An 18,032-nucleotide genomic window follows, 5' to 3' on the forward strand; every position below is an offset into this window, starting at 1 on the left:
AACTTTAACCCTCTGCTGCCTCACAGATCAAGTGTACCGCACAGTAGACAGACCGTGTTTTGAAATAAGAGCAGACTTAGTTGGGACACTTTGTAAAGAAGAGTGTAAACTCCAGGGCTCAAACAGAAAAGAAAACAGCCCAGCAGTGTATTTCACAGAGTATCTCAGTTATCTTAAACCTGCTTAAATGTATTATGTTTTTATAATATGCCGCGTAGTGCAAAGGCTCTTGGAGTTCTCTTTTACATTTTTCTTTTATGTTACTCCCTGCCTCTTATATTAATGTGTAATACATTTGGTACAAGCAGTTACTCTACATGCAGCATGGAAATTTTCTGTGTTGAATTTATTTTATAAATCCTCATTTTTATAAATTGCTCTGCCATTTTTCATATTGATTTGCAGCTGAAATAGTCCTTTAGCCCTTGGGCAACAAATAACCTTTCCAGCCCTTGGCCTCTCAAAGAGGCATTTTTTCAGAAGCTTTAACATGGTGTATTTATCATTTTAGTCATGTACCATTTACACTGAAATCGCAAAGAATTCATGGGACACAATAGAAGAGGGTATGAAGCTCTGAGAGAATAGGAGATGATATATTGAAGTGAAAACTAATTTCCAACCTGTCTGAAGAAACTCTCTCTCTCCCTCCCCCGGGCTGTGCTCTGCCTTCTCAATGACCTTATCGTTGCATTATTATTATTTTTGCTGATCTTGATTTATTATGTTTATGCTCTTCCACTTTTGACTGTTAATCTGAATCTGAGCTAGGGCTAGGGTTAGAGTATTTTGAAGGTTACAATGTTTAGTTTTTGTGACGCAATGTATAAAATTAGGAAGGGAGTGGGGGTGTGGGTTTAGAGATGAGTTACTGAATAAGCTGTAATTCATTTGAGAGTGGGTGTGATTTGAAATATGATATTGTTTTTCCTATATATTCCCTACTTTTTCTTTGCATATTTTGCTTCTGCTGGAACACATTTTCAGCTGTGAACACAGAATTGTTATTTGACTTTACAGAACAGCTGAGGTCATACACATAAACCTATAACTGCAGTGTGTGCGGCATCTATAACTCTTTAACTGTAGCACATGGTTTCTCAGTGAGCTAAAAGGTTGGCCTCTGAGAGTTTGGATCACTTTCTACATGTTTTCATTATCTGAAAGACAGGGAAGCCAGTATAAAATTCATCAAGCTAAATGGAATCAAGTTTGTCAGGTTTATTTATGTGTAAGACTCGGCAGCAGCAGGATATTGAAATGTTTTATTGATCATTGAAATTGATTGGCGGCTTCATGGTTCAGCCACCGAAAGCTTTCAATTCAACATTGAGAAATTACACTTGACACTGTTATCTTTCATTTTCTTATTGTTTTAATTATATAGTTAATATGTATATTCTGTGATGTTTTTTTAGAGTAATATTTCCAAATGGGCTTTCGGGTGAATACTCCCTTGTCACTATCTTCCGGGTAAGAAGAACTACAAAAAAAGACCGCTGGTATCTCTGGCAGATATTCGACCAGTCGGGAGGCAGTCAGGTGGGCTCCATTATATGTTTTAATGTCACATATCAGTTTCAGTATCTACAAGTATGCTAGAATATCATGGAATGGATGTTTGTTTCTTTGCTCCTCAGGTATCTGTTGTGGTTGATGGTGGCAAGAAGGGGGTGGAGTTTTCTTTCCAGGGCCAGCTAAAGAATGCTCTCCGCTACACATTTAAGAGCCGTGACCTACATGCCCTTTTTGATCGCCAGTGGCACAAGCTGAGCATTTCTGTACAGAGCAACATAGTCTCCATTTACATGGACTGCAAGCTAATAGAAAGCAAACAGACTGATGAGAAGGACAGCATTGACCCCAGTGGGCGCACTCTCATCACTACACGAGTGGAGGATGGACGACCTGTAGATGTATGTCCCATGCATTTTGTCTTTAGCTAAATCTACACAGTGTCATTTATGGTTTTACCAGTTTTTGATGAAGTAGTTTTGTTACTAATATTCATCAGTATTGCACTATCTTCACCGACATTTGTGAAATGCACTCCCATTACTTTCAAAAACATGCCTCAGGGGCATATTTGCTTAATCTCTGTAAATCCTCTATTGTGTCAAATGTGTTACACTTATTCTTAGAGATACCCCAAAGTGCTAAAAGAAACATGAGGTCCATTATGCCATTTGGTCACCCAATGCCTCTGAGTAGAACTTGGCTTAAGTAGCATTAACAGCTGAGTTTTTCATCCATGTGATTTGGAAAGATGTAAGGCAGTACATCTGAAAAAAATGTAGGGTTCACGCTTTGCTCTGAAGCAGCTGCAATTCATGCAGATGTTGAAGCTCTTTTCTGTTTTGCTGGCAAAGGGAATGGCAATGTTAGGACAACTTCAGGCTACAACAGTTGACAATTGATCAAATTGCACTTGTCTTAACCAGTGAAGAGCAGACCTTTATCAGTAAAAAGAGGGGCACGTTGTGATCATGAATCTATTGTATTAAGCTGTAATGGTCCCTTAATGAGAACTCTTTTCCACAGATTGAGCTGAAACAAATTCTAATCTATTGTGACCCTTATATGGCCGAAATGGAAAATTGCTGTGAGCTATTGGAGCCAAAGGTAAAACACTATAATGTTTCACCAAAACAATAATACCAACTGTTTATTCTAAATAAAATGACAAGTAATAAGTACTAATATTTTTTTTACAAAATGTCCTATATCATATATAATTAATTTCACATCTAAATAAATACATGAGAATATACAATATGTTTGCCTGAAAAATTATGAGACCTATTAAAGCACATTCACCATATGTCTTGGTGTAGTCACTCTTGGCATAGACTGTAGTAGGTTGTAGTTTGACCTACGCGGTGTGATCATTGTGATCAGACAATAAAAGTGTACGTTTTTGGTCTTGTCCATGAGGTGAAGCGTCCCCAGATAGAAACTTAATAACAGAGATCTCCCTTTACCATAGAATCAATAAGAGCTAATGTTACAGTAATTCCAACTGGAGAAATGACCTTTGACCCCTTACCATTACATATCTCCATAAGCATGCTGTCACGTCAGTGTAAAGTTACTCCGAGGAAATTGTCACAACCTTGAGAAGGACTTATCACTGCTTGTCTGTTTAGTACTTTCGAAGTTTTACCCAACAGTTTACCACATTTTATGTTTGTTATTTGCAGAATGATGTAAATATACCTATGCCAGCTAAAACCAAGGTTACCTTGGGTTAAGTGTGTTGCAAGTGTGCTGCGGTGTAGGTTTTGGATGTGTTTTTGTGCCATATAGCAAACATGACAAAGGAAGGTGTCTAAATGGTAACATTTCTGTATCGATCCAGTGTGAAGCCATGAAGACCTTTAATGGGACTTCCCCTCCCCTGGTTACAGCCCAGCTCCCCCAGATGCTGTCTCAGCCGACCTCACAGTCAATTGACAGATGTCACTGTCCAGCTGAAAAGGTACAATCAATTCCACCCAACAAGGGCCTTTAATTGAGTAAGTGCAGCACTGATTTACACTGCATGTACTCAATCCATTATAGGCACTAAACTGCCAGTTAAAGGACACATATACCAAAACGTCTTTTCTTTGAAAGAGGAAGAGGCAGTATAGCCATAATGTATTAGCAAATACGTATAATTCTCCCAAACTGTTCAAGCATAAATCTGCACCCTGCTATACATTTGTGAAAATGCAAAAGGGTTCTTTCAACTGCAAATATTAATGTTAGATTAAAATGCAAATTGAGACCTGAAAGCTACAAGCCCTCTTTGAAGGCAGCAGAGGGTAAAGCTCTAAGGTGATGTCCAACTCCACATGTTATGATTTTTAAATTTTGCCTGGAAGTTACAAACAGAATTAACTTTTCAAATAAATGTTTTGAGGTCCTAGATTAAAACGCTATTATACTACTACATATAAATTGATTTTAGATATTAGAATAGGCTTAAATAATACAGATTACACATTTTCACAAGTAACACTTTGACTCTGGACATTCTCTCTACATTGCTTTACTGACAAATAATTAATTTCATGTAAAAACATTCAAGAACGTTTTTTCATTCAGAAATCACAATACTTACATTTGTTGAATTTGCTCTACGATATTTTCTGAGAATTAATTTAATTGTATACTTAAAACTTGAGTGTGTGAATTAGTTTTCTGTCATACTGTCAATATCATTAAATCATCATATAATTAAATGGCCTTATTTAAAATGTTTTAATGTTTTTAATTTTTTTCAAAGTATGCAGTGTCTTATGTTCTCATACAAAAAAATATAGCACTATGCAATGCATGTGTTTTCAAGAGAAATCCAATAGCAAAACCACATTTTCTATTTGATTACAAGAAATCTTTTGATCCTACTAATGTATACTATATGCACAGGGAGATGCTGGTCTTCCAGGTGTAGTTGGACTAGCAGGACAAAAAGGGGATAAAGGAGACAAGGTATGGAAAACATGTTTACATGCATTTATGTGTTCTTATTTATTTAAAAGGAAACATGCAGGTGCTAAATGAATGTTAGAGGTGCAAAATATTCACTGCACACTAGACTTAGTAGGTGGGCAGCATCATGTTCAACATCTGTGATTCATTCATACATAATTCATAAACATTCATTTAATCATAGAGCGTATTATCACTGGACCATCGTGCTATGTCCCATGTTGTTATTAACCATACTATAGTTCTCAAATGGTACTCAACTGCTGCCATGGGTTTTCTATGTGGCCGGTATCACTGGTTTTCCAGGACAGTGGCCAGGTCTAAATTAGGAATGGGCATTTTAAGCAAAAATACTATTCAATAGTCATTTGGGACTATTTGACTATTTTTTTTAAATCGCCCCCCCTGACATGCTCTGCGGAAAAGAGACGAATTGAACGGGCCACACACATTTTACCTGATGCGACGGTAAAAACAAGGGAAAATATACAGTACTTATTAGACGAGACGATAGTCGCATGAACTGTATTTAATGACTATTTGAATATTTGAAAATCATTGCCCATCCATTGTCTAAATGTCAAGAATGAGAACAAGTCCCTGTAGGACAAATATATACTTTGTCAGAAAGACACTGTCAGAGGAAGAGGATTACATCTCTCTCTCTCACCATCAAATATCTATGCTCTAGTGTCTGACAAAGGTTCATGTTCAGCCGTCAATCAGTGGTACTGTATGCCTGATAAGATCAGATGGCTTCTGGGGTCAGTGTCCTAATTACCATGATGTGGCTGTGGGATTAAAATATGCAGGATGACTTTTGTTTCTGGCAAACCACTTATTTCTGGAAGGCACAATAGCGACATATATATTAGTGTAAAAGCATTATACCTGTAGAGCTCAGGACAGGAATTTGGGTATTTTTTGTGCTGCATAGACATAGTCTACATAGTGAATTGTTCTTATTGTTAAAATGTCATGTGTTTAACACTGTTTATCCTATAAACCAGGTGCTGTTGGTGTGGATACTTTAGATTGGCTGTACATTTTAGATCGCTGTTCTGTCTTAAATAGTGAAAAATTAATCAGATATGATCGAAAGTTCTAGATTATTAAGAATTAAGCAATTCATGTTTTGCATTTAGTTGCCATGTGTCCAGGCAGTACAATGTCAATTAAAAATTATATATATGTATACTTTGAAGCTACAACTATAACTAACTAACTATAGTTGTAGCTTCAAAGTTTTATTTAATAGTTATTTTATTTTTTATAAATTGTATATGGTTAGGTGACAACTCTGCACTCTTTTAAACATGCTATGTGGGAACCTGTTGGCTCCCATTTTCTAGTCAGGAATATAAAATAATATATTTAAAACCGTGTGTATAGCAACAGATTGTATAATCAGATTTGTAAATGTGTTATAATTGGCCTATAATGACTCTTAATTGACCTAGCAGGGATCAGTTCTCAAGCTGTAATGTGTGTGTGTACTTTGAGTGTGTTGGCAGTGTGCTGGTGATTAATTACTTGCTGCTAAGTGAAATTACTACTTTCACCAGGCAAGAATGCATCAGGCAATTTTACATTTCATAAAAGGCAGCATGTATAGCAGGCCCTGTGACATGCTCTTTTGCAATTAGACATAAATTCCCTGTGTTAGCTTTGAACCGTAGCCTAAGAGCACGTCCAAGGAGACCCTTAGTACACACATCTGGTACAATGCTCAACAATGATTTAAACATGATTTTTAGGAGGCCATTCCATTTCTTTACCTATCATTTAATCAGGCCAGGTCTTGTGCTATGTTCAGTAGCTCACACTGTTAACACCTGAAATCTAATTTAAGGTCTTCAACAAATCAATACTTGGCACCATTTGTTTACTTGCTGAATAACAAAATTCATAACAAATCCTATTACCGGCTTAACACTTAATCAATGAAGTTAAGGAAAACTTGATCAGGGACTACACATTCAAGACTAAGCCCTCCAGTTTAATGGTGGTGAACTGGCACAGTCAGCTGATATCACCCCACTGTTGTTTTTACTCTAAAAACATTGTTCCACTGTGGATTAATCAATCTAAACCTAGATCTTGCAGCTACTGGCAAATATTTGATTTAATGGGATACACTGCATTTTCACAAAAAAGGCTTTTATGGCCGCTAAACCTGCACAAATAAGACAAAAAGAAGCTGTGTAATTCTCAAAGCACCTGCAAAGGATGAAATGCACCCCTAACTGTGCTGCCAAGCAAATAGTGTCTCAGTGCTCTTGCATTTGACGCAAACTCGGCCCCTTTCTATACAAATGAGCTTCATTGCTAAAACAGTCCAATTCACAAAGATCAGCGCAATTACAGTGAAATTATTAGCGTCTTTAGAGAGTTGGTGATAATGAAGAGTGTCCTCCACTTCAATGATGCCATCTTCTTTTACAAAACACCAACAGCACTGACAGACTGGCATACGGTTTCTCTCTTTCACGTTTAAATTCCTTGTCTGCAGTTTTGAGGAATCCCTCTCCGCCTCGCCGAGATTATTATTATATTTTTCTCTGTGCGATTCGGCCTACGGCAACGTTTGTACTTTACCATATGGATAATTGCAATCAGAGGCAAAAAAAGGGAAATTTCACTTACACAAATCTGTATGGGCGTGTTTGTGCTGTAGTATAATTGGAGTGCTTGAGACGGTGCATTTGCTGTTGCAAGTGATGCGCAATTCGTGATGCTATCGATCCATTCTTTGTGAATTCTCCTGTGACAGTGGTGCTTTGGGATTTACTTGATTTAGAGTTTGAATGTGCTACAAGCTACAGTTGCTGTGTTTGATAGACTTAGGTGCATAATATTTGGTGACACACTTTATTTTACCATTTAATAATGCAGGCAGAGCTGCTATGATGGCAAACCAGTTAATGCAGTATGCCATTCGCTGACATTAGTTACAATTTAGTGAAGTAAGCAACTGGAGCAGAAACTTGAAGACGACAAAATGTCACTAATCATCGAGTGAAAATTGTTCTCATGTCTTGTGGGATTTGCAAATGTTCATGTGCCAGTATGACTAAGAGAAAAACATGAGAAAAGTAGTTTATTTTGAGCCATCTGGGCAGTGTATCAGTATATGTATGTCATGCTTTGACACAATCACGTGTAGTAAATGCTTTTCTCTTATTCACTCTGACCTTGTTTCACATTAATCTTTCTGGTAAATTATGGTAGCAGTGGACCTCTGTTTAAACATATTTAATTCATATTGGTCCCTAAATTTCCAAAGGAGTTCAAGTGACTATAAAACGATGCTGCACTCTTTTAGATTTACATTATAATACATTACATACAAGGGGTAACAAAGTCATAGCAAATACTGTTAATAAGGTAAGCTCCTGAGACTTTCAATTACCAACATGGTAATCTCATTCTGTGTAATTAAAACATAGTCAGAGTATACTTACAGTATTAACAATTTAGCATGACTTTGTAGAGATTAATCAAAGACATCTGGGCAATTTAGAGCATTTTAAACACCCATAATGAAAGTGCAGGCCAATCATATTGACCTACACAGAGGGTTTCTTAGGAAAGTGTGTGGGGATTACTTTGGCTGTGTTACTCCAACAGAAAGTACTATCCTGCATTACAGTCAAGAGTTTGACAGAGGATTCTAATGCACTGCAAAGGGATTAAACTGCTATGATTAATCCAGAATCCCTCAGGAAATTAAACAGATAAGGATTGGGTTATAAGAATGCAGCTTACTTGAAAGGAAATCCATTTTCTATGGCCTTGCACATAAACCCTGGTATTACTAGATATACAGCTCCTGCATGTACATAAAAAAAAAAAACACAGGCATAGTGGTGAACTTAAAACTTCTTCCCCTATTAAAACACCTTTAATTTGTTTTGCACCATTTACAACTCTCCTGCATTTATGGCTTGTGTTTTCAATTAGTACCTTCGAATTCAATTTATACCCATTGTTCCTCCAAAGTGAATAATTCCAGGAATTATATTCAGGACACTTTATTATGTCGCTGACACTGAATTTCTATTAGCTGTCAAAACCTTTCATTGTTCCAATTATATACATCAGTTATATATAAAATGTTATTAACTTTTCTAAAAAGAGGGTATTGTGCCACTGGTTGAATAGAACGTTTAAAGTAGACTGAATTGAGAGCACTGTGAAATATGTACATTCCTTTATGCATTTTATAAGAGGCATATCTGTTCTTAATGAATGACATCAGCAGCTGTGGATTTCTTTTGTCTCATACAAATGGAATAATCATCTAATTGCTGAGTCCATGGAAAGTATTACATCTTACCCATATACTGTAAAAAAAAATATCTTACTACATTCTTAATATCTTGTCAAAAAACATAATTTTCACGGAGCAAATGCTAAGAATTTATAAAAGGTGGACTGGGTGTGTTTTCTAGAATAATGGCTTCATAACCCATGATATAGAGATGGCATCTCAGTTATTAGGTTTTGCCACAATTCCTTGTTCTTCCTAAACAAGCCAGTTCTGACAAACAGGGCTTGTAATGAAGACGTGACCATGAATGGGCATCACGTTTAATTAGATTCTTAGCTTGCAGCAATTTCTGTGTGAGCTTAGTTTGTTGAATAGCTATCTACCGCCATCTTCTCTCTCTTAACAACATTGTGGACAATCGGTTTCCTTTTCTCTTCCATTCTGTCTTGTCCTATACCGTCGTGTATAATTTCATAACCCAAAGACATTCAAGCTTTTATTTTCCTTTCTTGCCCTGTCCTGTTTTTTTTTATACAATTATTAAAATAATACAATGAACCTTAACAAGGTTCCAATTTGTGCTTTCCAGTTGTTACGAAATATTATATATCCTGAGCTGCAGCTGCTGAGCCACTATGACAGCAATAACTTGTGGAACAGCTGTAAGAGCAAGATCGCTGCTGAAATGACAAGCTGTCATAAAGCTATTCACTAATGTGTGAACGAGAGACCTTTCACTAACTGTTCTCTGTGTGGTTTCCGTCACAGGGGGACACAGGGGAGGCCGGGCCTTTAGGAAACCCAGGACATAAGGTAGGTAGGCTACTTACTGATTAAAACAACTTTAAAACTTTACTATCAACATTCCCTTGGGTTGCTTTGCCCTTAAAACTGTGATTAAAGTTGCGATTGACATGAACTCACTTGGGAGGTTCAGTTGTGGTTTTCTCCCGTTTTGTTTTAGTTTCAAATAAATTTTTGTTTTTACTGCAGGGTTTTCAGACGCAGTCAATAGCAAGTGGCACGTTTTGTTTAGTGATTTATGGAATCTGTCACTGCCCATCTCTGAGATGATTTTCTTCATCATTGGATTGAATCACTGGCTTGCTTTGTGTTGACCCCGTCACAGCAACACAGACAACAAAGCAATCTTAAAATCAAATTAAACCAGCAAGTGGGAGCCTGGTTGGCACAGGGTGAGTGGTGCTGAGACATACTGTAAGTTCAGTCCCAAGCAGCGGCCTTTCAGAGGCTTGGCCAGGTGCCCCATTGGACACAGTTGGCAGTATTCCTGGGTGGGAAGCCAGTAAGGGACTGTGTCCTTGTCGCTGTAGTAGCAACTTCAGCTAGAGGGTTGGACTGTCTGTGGAGTGGGGGCTGGGATCTGTGTGTGAAATTCAGTGTTTCAGTCATGCCCTCTCGATGAAGCTCTTTGCAGTTGGGTGAAAAGCAAATGGCTTGCTTATCTTGATGCGCATTTGAGGTAACTGTCTACTCCCTCCCCCGGCCAATAGCGGGGATAAGGACTGACAGACATTGCTGTGGAGTTTGACATTTAAATTGGGATAAAAGTGAATATTTTAATGGAAGCTTTAAGACTGGCTAAGTGCTCGTTTTGTAATTGGATGTTGCTGTTAGAATCCCGAAGAACTGAAAAAATAGCCAGATTTCAAATGCTCTCACTATTTTGTTGCTTGCGTATTGTGTTCTATGATATTGTCATCAGTAAGATTATTGACCATCAAAAGTGGCATCTCGGATGCCTGTGGTTATCTCCTATAGTTCGGGTGGGCAGGTCCTGTCACCCAGAAGCAGCACTTGTAATGTGTAATGCCAGAACATGGGTGTTGTTTCCATGTCTTGAAGTGAGAATGTCATGTAGTACTTTGATGTATTGAAAAGAGAAAGTAGGGGATTGTGATTCTATTCTCAGAAAATATGAAGAAAATACATAACAAAAAAAACCATTCATATTCTCGAGATATTTTTTTGCATTCAAGTGATCAATTGAACTGCAGATGGTTGTGGAAGCAGTTCATGCATCAGCAGTAAATAGGATCATTCCTGGATGTGGAAGATGGCTTAATCCTGGACCTATCCATAGAAGATGCTAAGCTCACGGTGGGGGGACATTTGCCAGTGAACCTTGATATATGGAATATGGAATAACACTTAATGGCACAGCTCTATCCACTTGTGCTTTCTGAGATTAGGTTTAGCAGGCAGCTAAAGCTGTTTCGTTTCACAACAGTGCACAAGAAAAGTCAGCATCAAGTGCAGCACCAGCAGTATTGATATTGATGCTAATGCACAGTACCATGTTTTGTATTGTTTTATACCTAAGATCAACTCCTCGTCAATTAAGCTTTTTCTGGCTCGTATCTCTTCTGGCTTAAATGGTGCCCTAAGACAAAACCACAGACTCACACATTTTCAGGCTCTTTTGTTAGCCATTTTGTGAGAACAACAATTTCATGCAGCTGTCGATATAATAAGTAATGATATGGTTGCCCTTGGACACTATAAAAGTTTGCTTGAGCTATACTATACGGGCCAGCTGAGGTCATGAAACTGTATAGGCTACACTCTAAAAACAGAGCCAACAAATTCCAAGACATGTCACACATTTCTGGCAGAGTGTGTGGAAAGGGGCTTGGTAGCTTATAAGAATCAGTGATCAGAAAGATGTTCATGCCTCTAAGATGTTATATTTGTGGAAATAACCCTCTAACAGCTTATTACCCGACAACATATAATCTTACGAATGCTATAGGAGCTGAAATGATTGCTGGGAATTTGATAACTGGTTCCCAAATGTGTTTTTTGTATCAGTGTCACGGTGGTTCCCTGCTAAACTCAGTTTGTAGGAGTTGTGTGTGAGTTTTATAGTTTGGTATTTCACTTTATTGCACCAATTAGGACAGTACAAAAAGTTCTAGATACTCTCACCCCCTTTAGCTATTTTACTTACATAAATAGTTGCCTTTAGAAAGGATCTCTTTTTTTATGTCTAGCCACTGTGGCACATGGTAGTAGTGCATGTGGGACAAAATGTCATCCTGGTGACATCTGTGCATTTGTGAGTGTAGACACATTCTCGTAACTATGATAACTGAAGGACAATACCTAATAGAAATATCATACCACCACCAAACAGTCCATCTGTACAGCGCTGTGATTAGATTGTAGAGTCCCTCTGTGCTTAGATTTGTTGATGAGGATAAACGATTCCCTTGAAACTACTATATCTCCTTAATGCTTTAAGAGAGTTCATATAAATAAAGGTAAGAGGGAATGCTGACATTTAGTAGAAACATTTGTGGATGAATGTATTTTTTAGCTCATGTAATTGTTATCTATGAAAGATTAAAAACAAGGTTTTTCATAGTGACAATGTTCCTCCTTAATCTTGCTTCAGAATTTTTTAGAGGTTCTGGTTGATTCTAATAATGCTTAACTGGAATGTGGTATTGTGGTCCAAATTAGTTAGACCTACTGGGTGTACAAGTGGGGAAAAAGGATTGAAGTATGAACTTTGCAAGGGTCCTTTCTTTGCCTTTTAACTTTCAATCTTGTCATTGCAGGGGGAACTTGGATCAGAAGGGCAAAAGGGAATCGATGGGGAGAAGGTAAGTACTACTATCTCCAGCAGACATTCCATACATAGCACATCAGCCAGATCTAGTTTAGTCAGAGAATCAATTCTTATAGGCTTTCCATTTGCTGTATGATGGCCTGGGGGTAGGAGCAAAGCGTAGTTTTCTGCGTGGCTGTTTTCAGGTGCCTGTCAAATCTGAAGTGGATCTGAGTGTGTTACAGCCCGCAATGTCCTTCTGTGAAATTAATTGATATGTATGCTTCTATAGGCTTGGCATACTAATGGACTAAACTAATTTTTCAAATTACGCTAAGCCCTGTCTCTGTCAATTCAGGGTAAACGTTATAGCATACTCTTAAATTTGGCTGCAGTGATTTAACTAATGTATGTCATGTGAACTACAACAAAAAGTGCTAGTAAATGATTTATTTTTTCTTTAACTAAATGCAAATGCATTTGCAATGCACTATTCTTCATGGATCGTAGTGAAGTTTGTTTTAGCCACAAGCAACATTCCTTTTAAAGTATTTGTTAAGTCAAAGGGTGTTTTCTGTTGTACAGTGTTTGTTTGCCCACAATGGCACACACTCAGATTTCAGATGGTCAGTTTAAAGTAGCTTAATAAAGAGACTTCTTTTCATCGCCATCACCCCCTTGAGTAGTCAAACAGCTGCCACAGAAATCAGCCTCCCTGCAGGCTGTGGACGTGCACTCTGCCCTAACAGTAACTGAGAGAAATCAGAAAATAAAACAAGAGATCAAAATTAAATTTTAGTCAAAAGAGTATTGAGCTACAGCGTACAAGAAGTAGAAGTAACTTGGTATTCAAAAACAGTTTGTACGAGTAGGAAGGTAGCTCGTTAAAAATGTACAGATTACAATTCTGTACTTTTTCTGCTTGCTTTCCACCCATCAGTATTTCCCTGAAGTAACCTAATAAGGTTACAGTGGATACAAGTAATTGTGAGTGTGCAGGAAATGAAGTAAAATTCAGGTTGAATGTAAAAAAGATTTTTTTTAAAAACTGAATTTGACAGGTTTTAAACTCAATCATTAGTTTGTCTTCCCACAACCAGCACAGCTCGCTTTTTTCAAATGTAAGTAGCTATTGGCAGCTTGAAAAGCCAGTTGTCGTCACATGTATATTTGCATATGAATGCCATGATCAAGTTTATTTATATAGAAATTTGAAGGAGAGCAAAACCAGTTAGGTGGTCTTCTATAATGGAAGAATGTGAGCTACATTATTCCTCTGATGTTTTTTTCATTGATTGCTACTGGTGCTATAGCAATCAAGAGGGAACGTAACAGAACTTGTGTGCAGCCCTTCTTTCTTTGCTCACTGGTTCACCTTGGGCTCCAGTTGACTGGACAACAGCGGTGCATAAACTGGAAAAACAGCTGGAAGCTTGTTCACTATAGAGAGACTGAGACTGTGCTGATGACCCTTTTCCAAGAAAAGCAGCTGCTCAAAACTTCGTCTAGATGTCACCAGTTGATGTCATTTGCTATTTAGAAGTTTCTAGATTTGTCGTCATGGGGGTTAGGGTAGTCTGAAAAGTGTTGTGAGTTCCTAAGTTAGCAGAACTGGACCAAGGGTCTGTTGACAGGCCATTCTGCTCCTCTCTGTGTGTGTGAGGCATTATCGTTAGTAGTGCTCAGTCGGAAACCAGAAATGAGATTCTTATTCTTATGTCAGTAAAGAGTCAATGATTATGGAAAGTAACAATTCCACTTTTCAGCAGGAGAGGTGACTTGATTTTCATCTTTGTAAATCCTATAGGGGCGGTTGGGCTTTCTTCTGTCCCTCTCACATGGCTCACCATTAGGGATGTAACGATACACTCAACTCACGATTCAATACGATTCAGGATTTTAAGTTCACAATATGATTTTCTCACGATTTTTAACAAAATGAAAAACATTTCTTATTTATGTAAACTGTGCAAAACAGCAAGTGCAACTGAAATCGTATTTTATCTTAAAAAAACTAAAATAAATAAAAAAGTATAGATTTAAGAAAGGCTTGTTTATTGCTAAGGCCATATGGTTAAATTTAAATGATTTATTCAAAAAACTTATAAGAACAACTTTTTTCACCAGTCATTTGCTGTTAAACGACAAAAAGAAGAAACACCAGATGGAGCCGGACTCAACCGCAACACTAAGTCACGTCACAGTTGTTTATCCGACCACGCTGTCTCAACGCGCAGCAAGTCTCCTCTGTGTCTTTAGCTGCAGACTGTTGTACGCCCAGTGCTGGAATCAGTGAAATACAGCCACACTTTACACCGTTTAGCTGTTATCATTCAATTCATGAAGCATCGTTACAGTTAAAGATTCATTATACTGTGCCCTGCTTCATTGAGTGATTTGAAACAAAGTTAAAAAATGAGGACTATATTTTAATGGATGGTCTAGCTAAATCAAAAGTGAAAAAGATGTGCTTTTCAACTGGCAGCAACAAGTCAGGAACAAAAGCACTAATATTAAGCTTCAAATTGGAAATAAATACTGGAAACAGCCATCAACGTGTTGTTTTAACATTGTGAGCAATAAAATACAACACATCTTTTTTGTAGCATCCATGTTTTTTTCCACATTATGACCTTAAGTTGCAATGTGGGGAAAAACATGGACACTACAAAGAAGATGTGAACACACCGGAGTCGGAAGAACAACTTCCCAACTCAGGAATCCGGAAATCAAAGTGCACATGCCTGCAGCATTATAAAACCATTCATTCATGAATGCAAGTCCAATAATCACTCTTCTTTTAGCTCTCATTTTGGTCTCCACTAACTCTTGAGGTAACTGTTTGGCTCTGGCAGCTAAAAGCTCCAATATGTTCACTTGCTAGAACCTAACTTTATCTATTTGCCATTTAGTGCTGGGTAGGCGACTAGCGAACAGTAGGTTTTTACAGCTTTTTTGGCAAAAAATGATGAGAGCAGGGAGAGTGAACCAGAACAGTGAAGTTGTGGACCATAAAACCAAAACCGACTGATAGACTCTAAAATGCTCGGTAATGTAGGCCAATATTTTCTAGTTTAGTGCTTTATGGTTAATATAGAAATATTGAGTCTAGCTGCTTTCAAATGAAGAAATCAGTTGCAATTTGTCATTTCTACCCTTCATATTTTTTTAGCAAATAATCCCAACACAAATGTCGGCCATTTATCACAATTGATACAATAGATAACCTTTTCCTTGTATGCACCCCTCTGGAAATTCTGTGGAAACCAAAAAAAAATCTTAGATTAACACAGTCTCTCTACCCATAAAATCACAGTATAAATCAAGCTGTAATGGGATGTTCATTATTTGTCTATTTCACAGCTGTGCTAATTTCTGTGATTTATTTGATTTCTTGACCTAACCCTCGTATTTGATTTAGATCAATATGAAGGCAGGACACGGAATAAAATACACAAGGTACTGTACGTAGCCCCATGTTTAATGTGCCCCATGTGAGCATAGAGCAGTCAAGGATTAATGGGTTAAAACCAGTATATATTCTTCTGTAAGTGAGTGGATAAGGTTGAGCCTCTTCTTAACCAGTTAATCACTTATAGTAATCAGTTCTTAGAGAGTTAAAAGTCCAAAAGACATTATTTGCAGGACCTAGACTGCAGATGTTCCGGTCTGTTATGTAGATATCTCACATCTTTTAGGTCTGTAAAACCGTATTTAACATTATAAAGGTGGATCATGTGGTCATATGCAGTATATAATTGATATATGATATAATACTGCTACATTACTTAAAGCTGCCATTAAGTGGTGGTTGACTGGTTTGATTTAGTTTTAGTTGCTTCAATATTGAGAAAAATGCTCATCTAGGGAATTGAATACTGCTCTGTGTCTTTTAATGTTCCCATCATAATATATAATTACATTTTAATTTCAGTAAATTGTGGTTGTAATACTCCATGTATTTGAAAAAGGGAGCAAGTTGGAAGCCAGAAGAAGATAATAACATCTGGAAAGATGTAGGCTACTATCCTTGATTGTAAACAAATTAAAAACTGTTATGTTGCATAAATGCATTTACTAGATCATTTCAGTTAACCTATTTACTGTGTGACTCTATTACCCAATGTGTCCCTTTACTGCAATTAGCTCATATTCCATTTTTAAAGCTAGTGTGTTATTTAAGGCTCGAGTAGACACCTGAGAAGCCAGAATTCTATCTATGAGCATGTGATCTGGTATCGTTTTGCAGATACACATCCCAAGGGACAGAAGGAGTGCACACCGTGTTATCTTGGGGGTAATCCAAGTTTCATTTATGGATACATGTTCAATTGAAGAGTGAAGTGGTGTAGAAAAGTCAAGGAATGCTGATAGAACATGATATCCTCAGAGGATCTCTGACAGTGAACTCTGATATCCTCACACAATGGCCCTTTGTTTAGGTTAGGTTGGTAAACTGTATTTATTCATAGAGTGAAATAGACATGCCAAAAAGGTATCTTTTCTAACACTCAGTGTGATTAGTCTTACATCACCACACTGTATGTGGTGTATCGCTGAGCAAATGGAAAGTCACAAAAGGCATTTCCTGCTGTAACCTCCCTGGCATTTGTAGGCTGGCACTCAAGATATCTATGTTACTTAGAGATCCTGTTCCACAGAGCTTTAACGGCCTGTCACTCAGTATTACAACATTTCCCCACCAGAATGAATACATAGTACATCTACATTTTTTAATTTAGCCTCTCCCCAATATGCCAAACCCAGTTTGTGATGATTAAATTGTGTACAGTAACTAAAACTTGCAATTATTCTACCTCTTGTCAGACAAGGGCACTGACCTATAGCTGCTCTGGTTTGTAAAAGGTAGAAGTAAACACAATTAGACTGCATTTGTACATCCCTGCTTCTTGCTTGCTTTAGCTGTCCTGTGCTGGGGAGTTGCCAGATTGTCTTGTGGCCCCACCGCTACAGGACTGACGAGACACAGTGCTGTGTTTAATCAGGCAAGTGTACACAGCTCCCCACAGTGTTCTGACCTCGTGCTGCAGGAACGACAGCCACAGAGCCAGCACCGGCCTATTCCCAGCCCCTTCATCCCTTCTTCAACCTTCCCTGTACAAATGCAGCAAAACCCACAGCTTTCAACAAAAGCTAACAATATATCCAGCCCTTCTAGTCTACATCACCCTCAACAGCACCTGAATTGGGCCTATGGGCTCACGACTGAGTCCATTAGACAAAGGGCAGCATCTTAACTAGGCTATGGCGTGGAAGGTAGGATGCTAAAAGAAAGGGAAATATACTTTTTTCCTTAAGGGGTCATTAGATGTTTCCTACTTCAGAGATAAGACTTTGCTGCCAATCATTAAAATATATCATACTTGTATAATTGAGTGTTGGTCAGTTAAGACTTTTTAAAGCAGCATCATTTAGAACTATATTTAGCCATTTTAATTTGAAGGAATGCTTTCATTTTTACTTTAAAATGATCTTATCCCTTAGTATACAACAAGTATATGTAAAAGTCTGTATTATTTCCAACACCTCATTTTACTTGAACAACATTAGAACAACTGTTACAGTATAAGTCTCTAATGGTGGAGGGTTGGAGAAGAGAGAAACAGGATAAAAGAGTATAAAATAACAAAAAATTGCCAGTGCAACACAGATGTCTTCTTACTTGATGGTTTTATTTCTTAAGGTGCA

The 18,032-nt window shown here is 37.6% G+C and overlaps 1 protein-coding gene across 4 annotated transcripts in view; it reads left to right on the top strand.

Moving 5' to 3' along the window:
- Positions 1-18,032, top strand: part of LOC120548537 (collagen alpha-1(XIX) chain-like) — a 95,684-nt gene that overhangs the window by 9,370 nt on the left and 68,282 nt on the right. For 3 of the 4 annotated variants that reach the window (XM_039784841.1, XM_039784842.1, XM_039784844.1), the window contains exons 5-11: positions 1,419-1,542; positions 1,641-1,916; positions 2,542-2,622; positions 3,359-3,478; positions 4,414-4,476; positions 9,518-9,562; positions 12,334-12,378. In XM_039784841.1, the coding sequence (XP_039640775.1) occupies positions 1,419-1,542; positions 1,641-1,916; positions 2,542-2,622; positions 3,359-3,478; positions 4,414-4,476; positions 9,518-9,562; positions 12,334-12,378 (754 nt within the window). The remainder of the gene's footprint in view (positions 1-1,418; positions 1,543-1,640; positions 1,917-2,541; positions 2,623-3,358; positions 3,479-4,413; positions 4,477-9,517; positions 9,563-12,333; positions 12,379-18,032) is intronic. The other variant, XM_039784843.1, reaches the window with a different exon arrangement.

Source organism: Perca fluviatilis, chromosome 19, assembly GCF_010015445.1.
Source record: "Perca fluviatilis chromosome 19, GENO_Pfluv_1.0, whole genome shotgun sequence".
Lineage (NCBI taxonomy): Eukaryota > Metazoa > Chordata > Actinopteri > Perciformes > Percidae > Perca > Perca fluviatilis.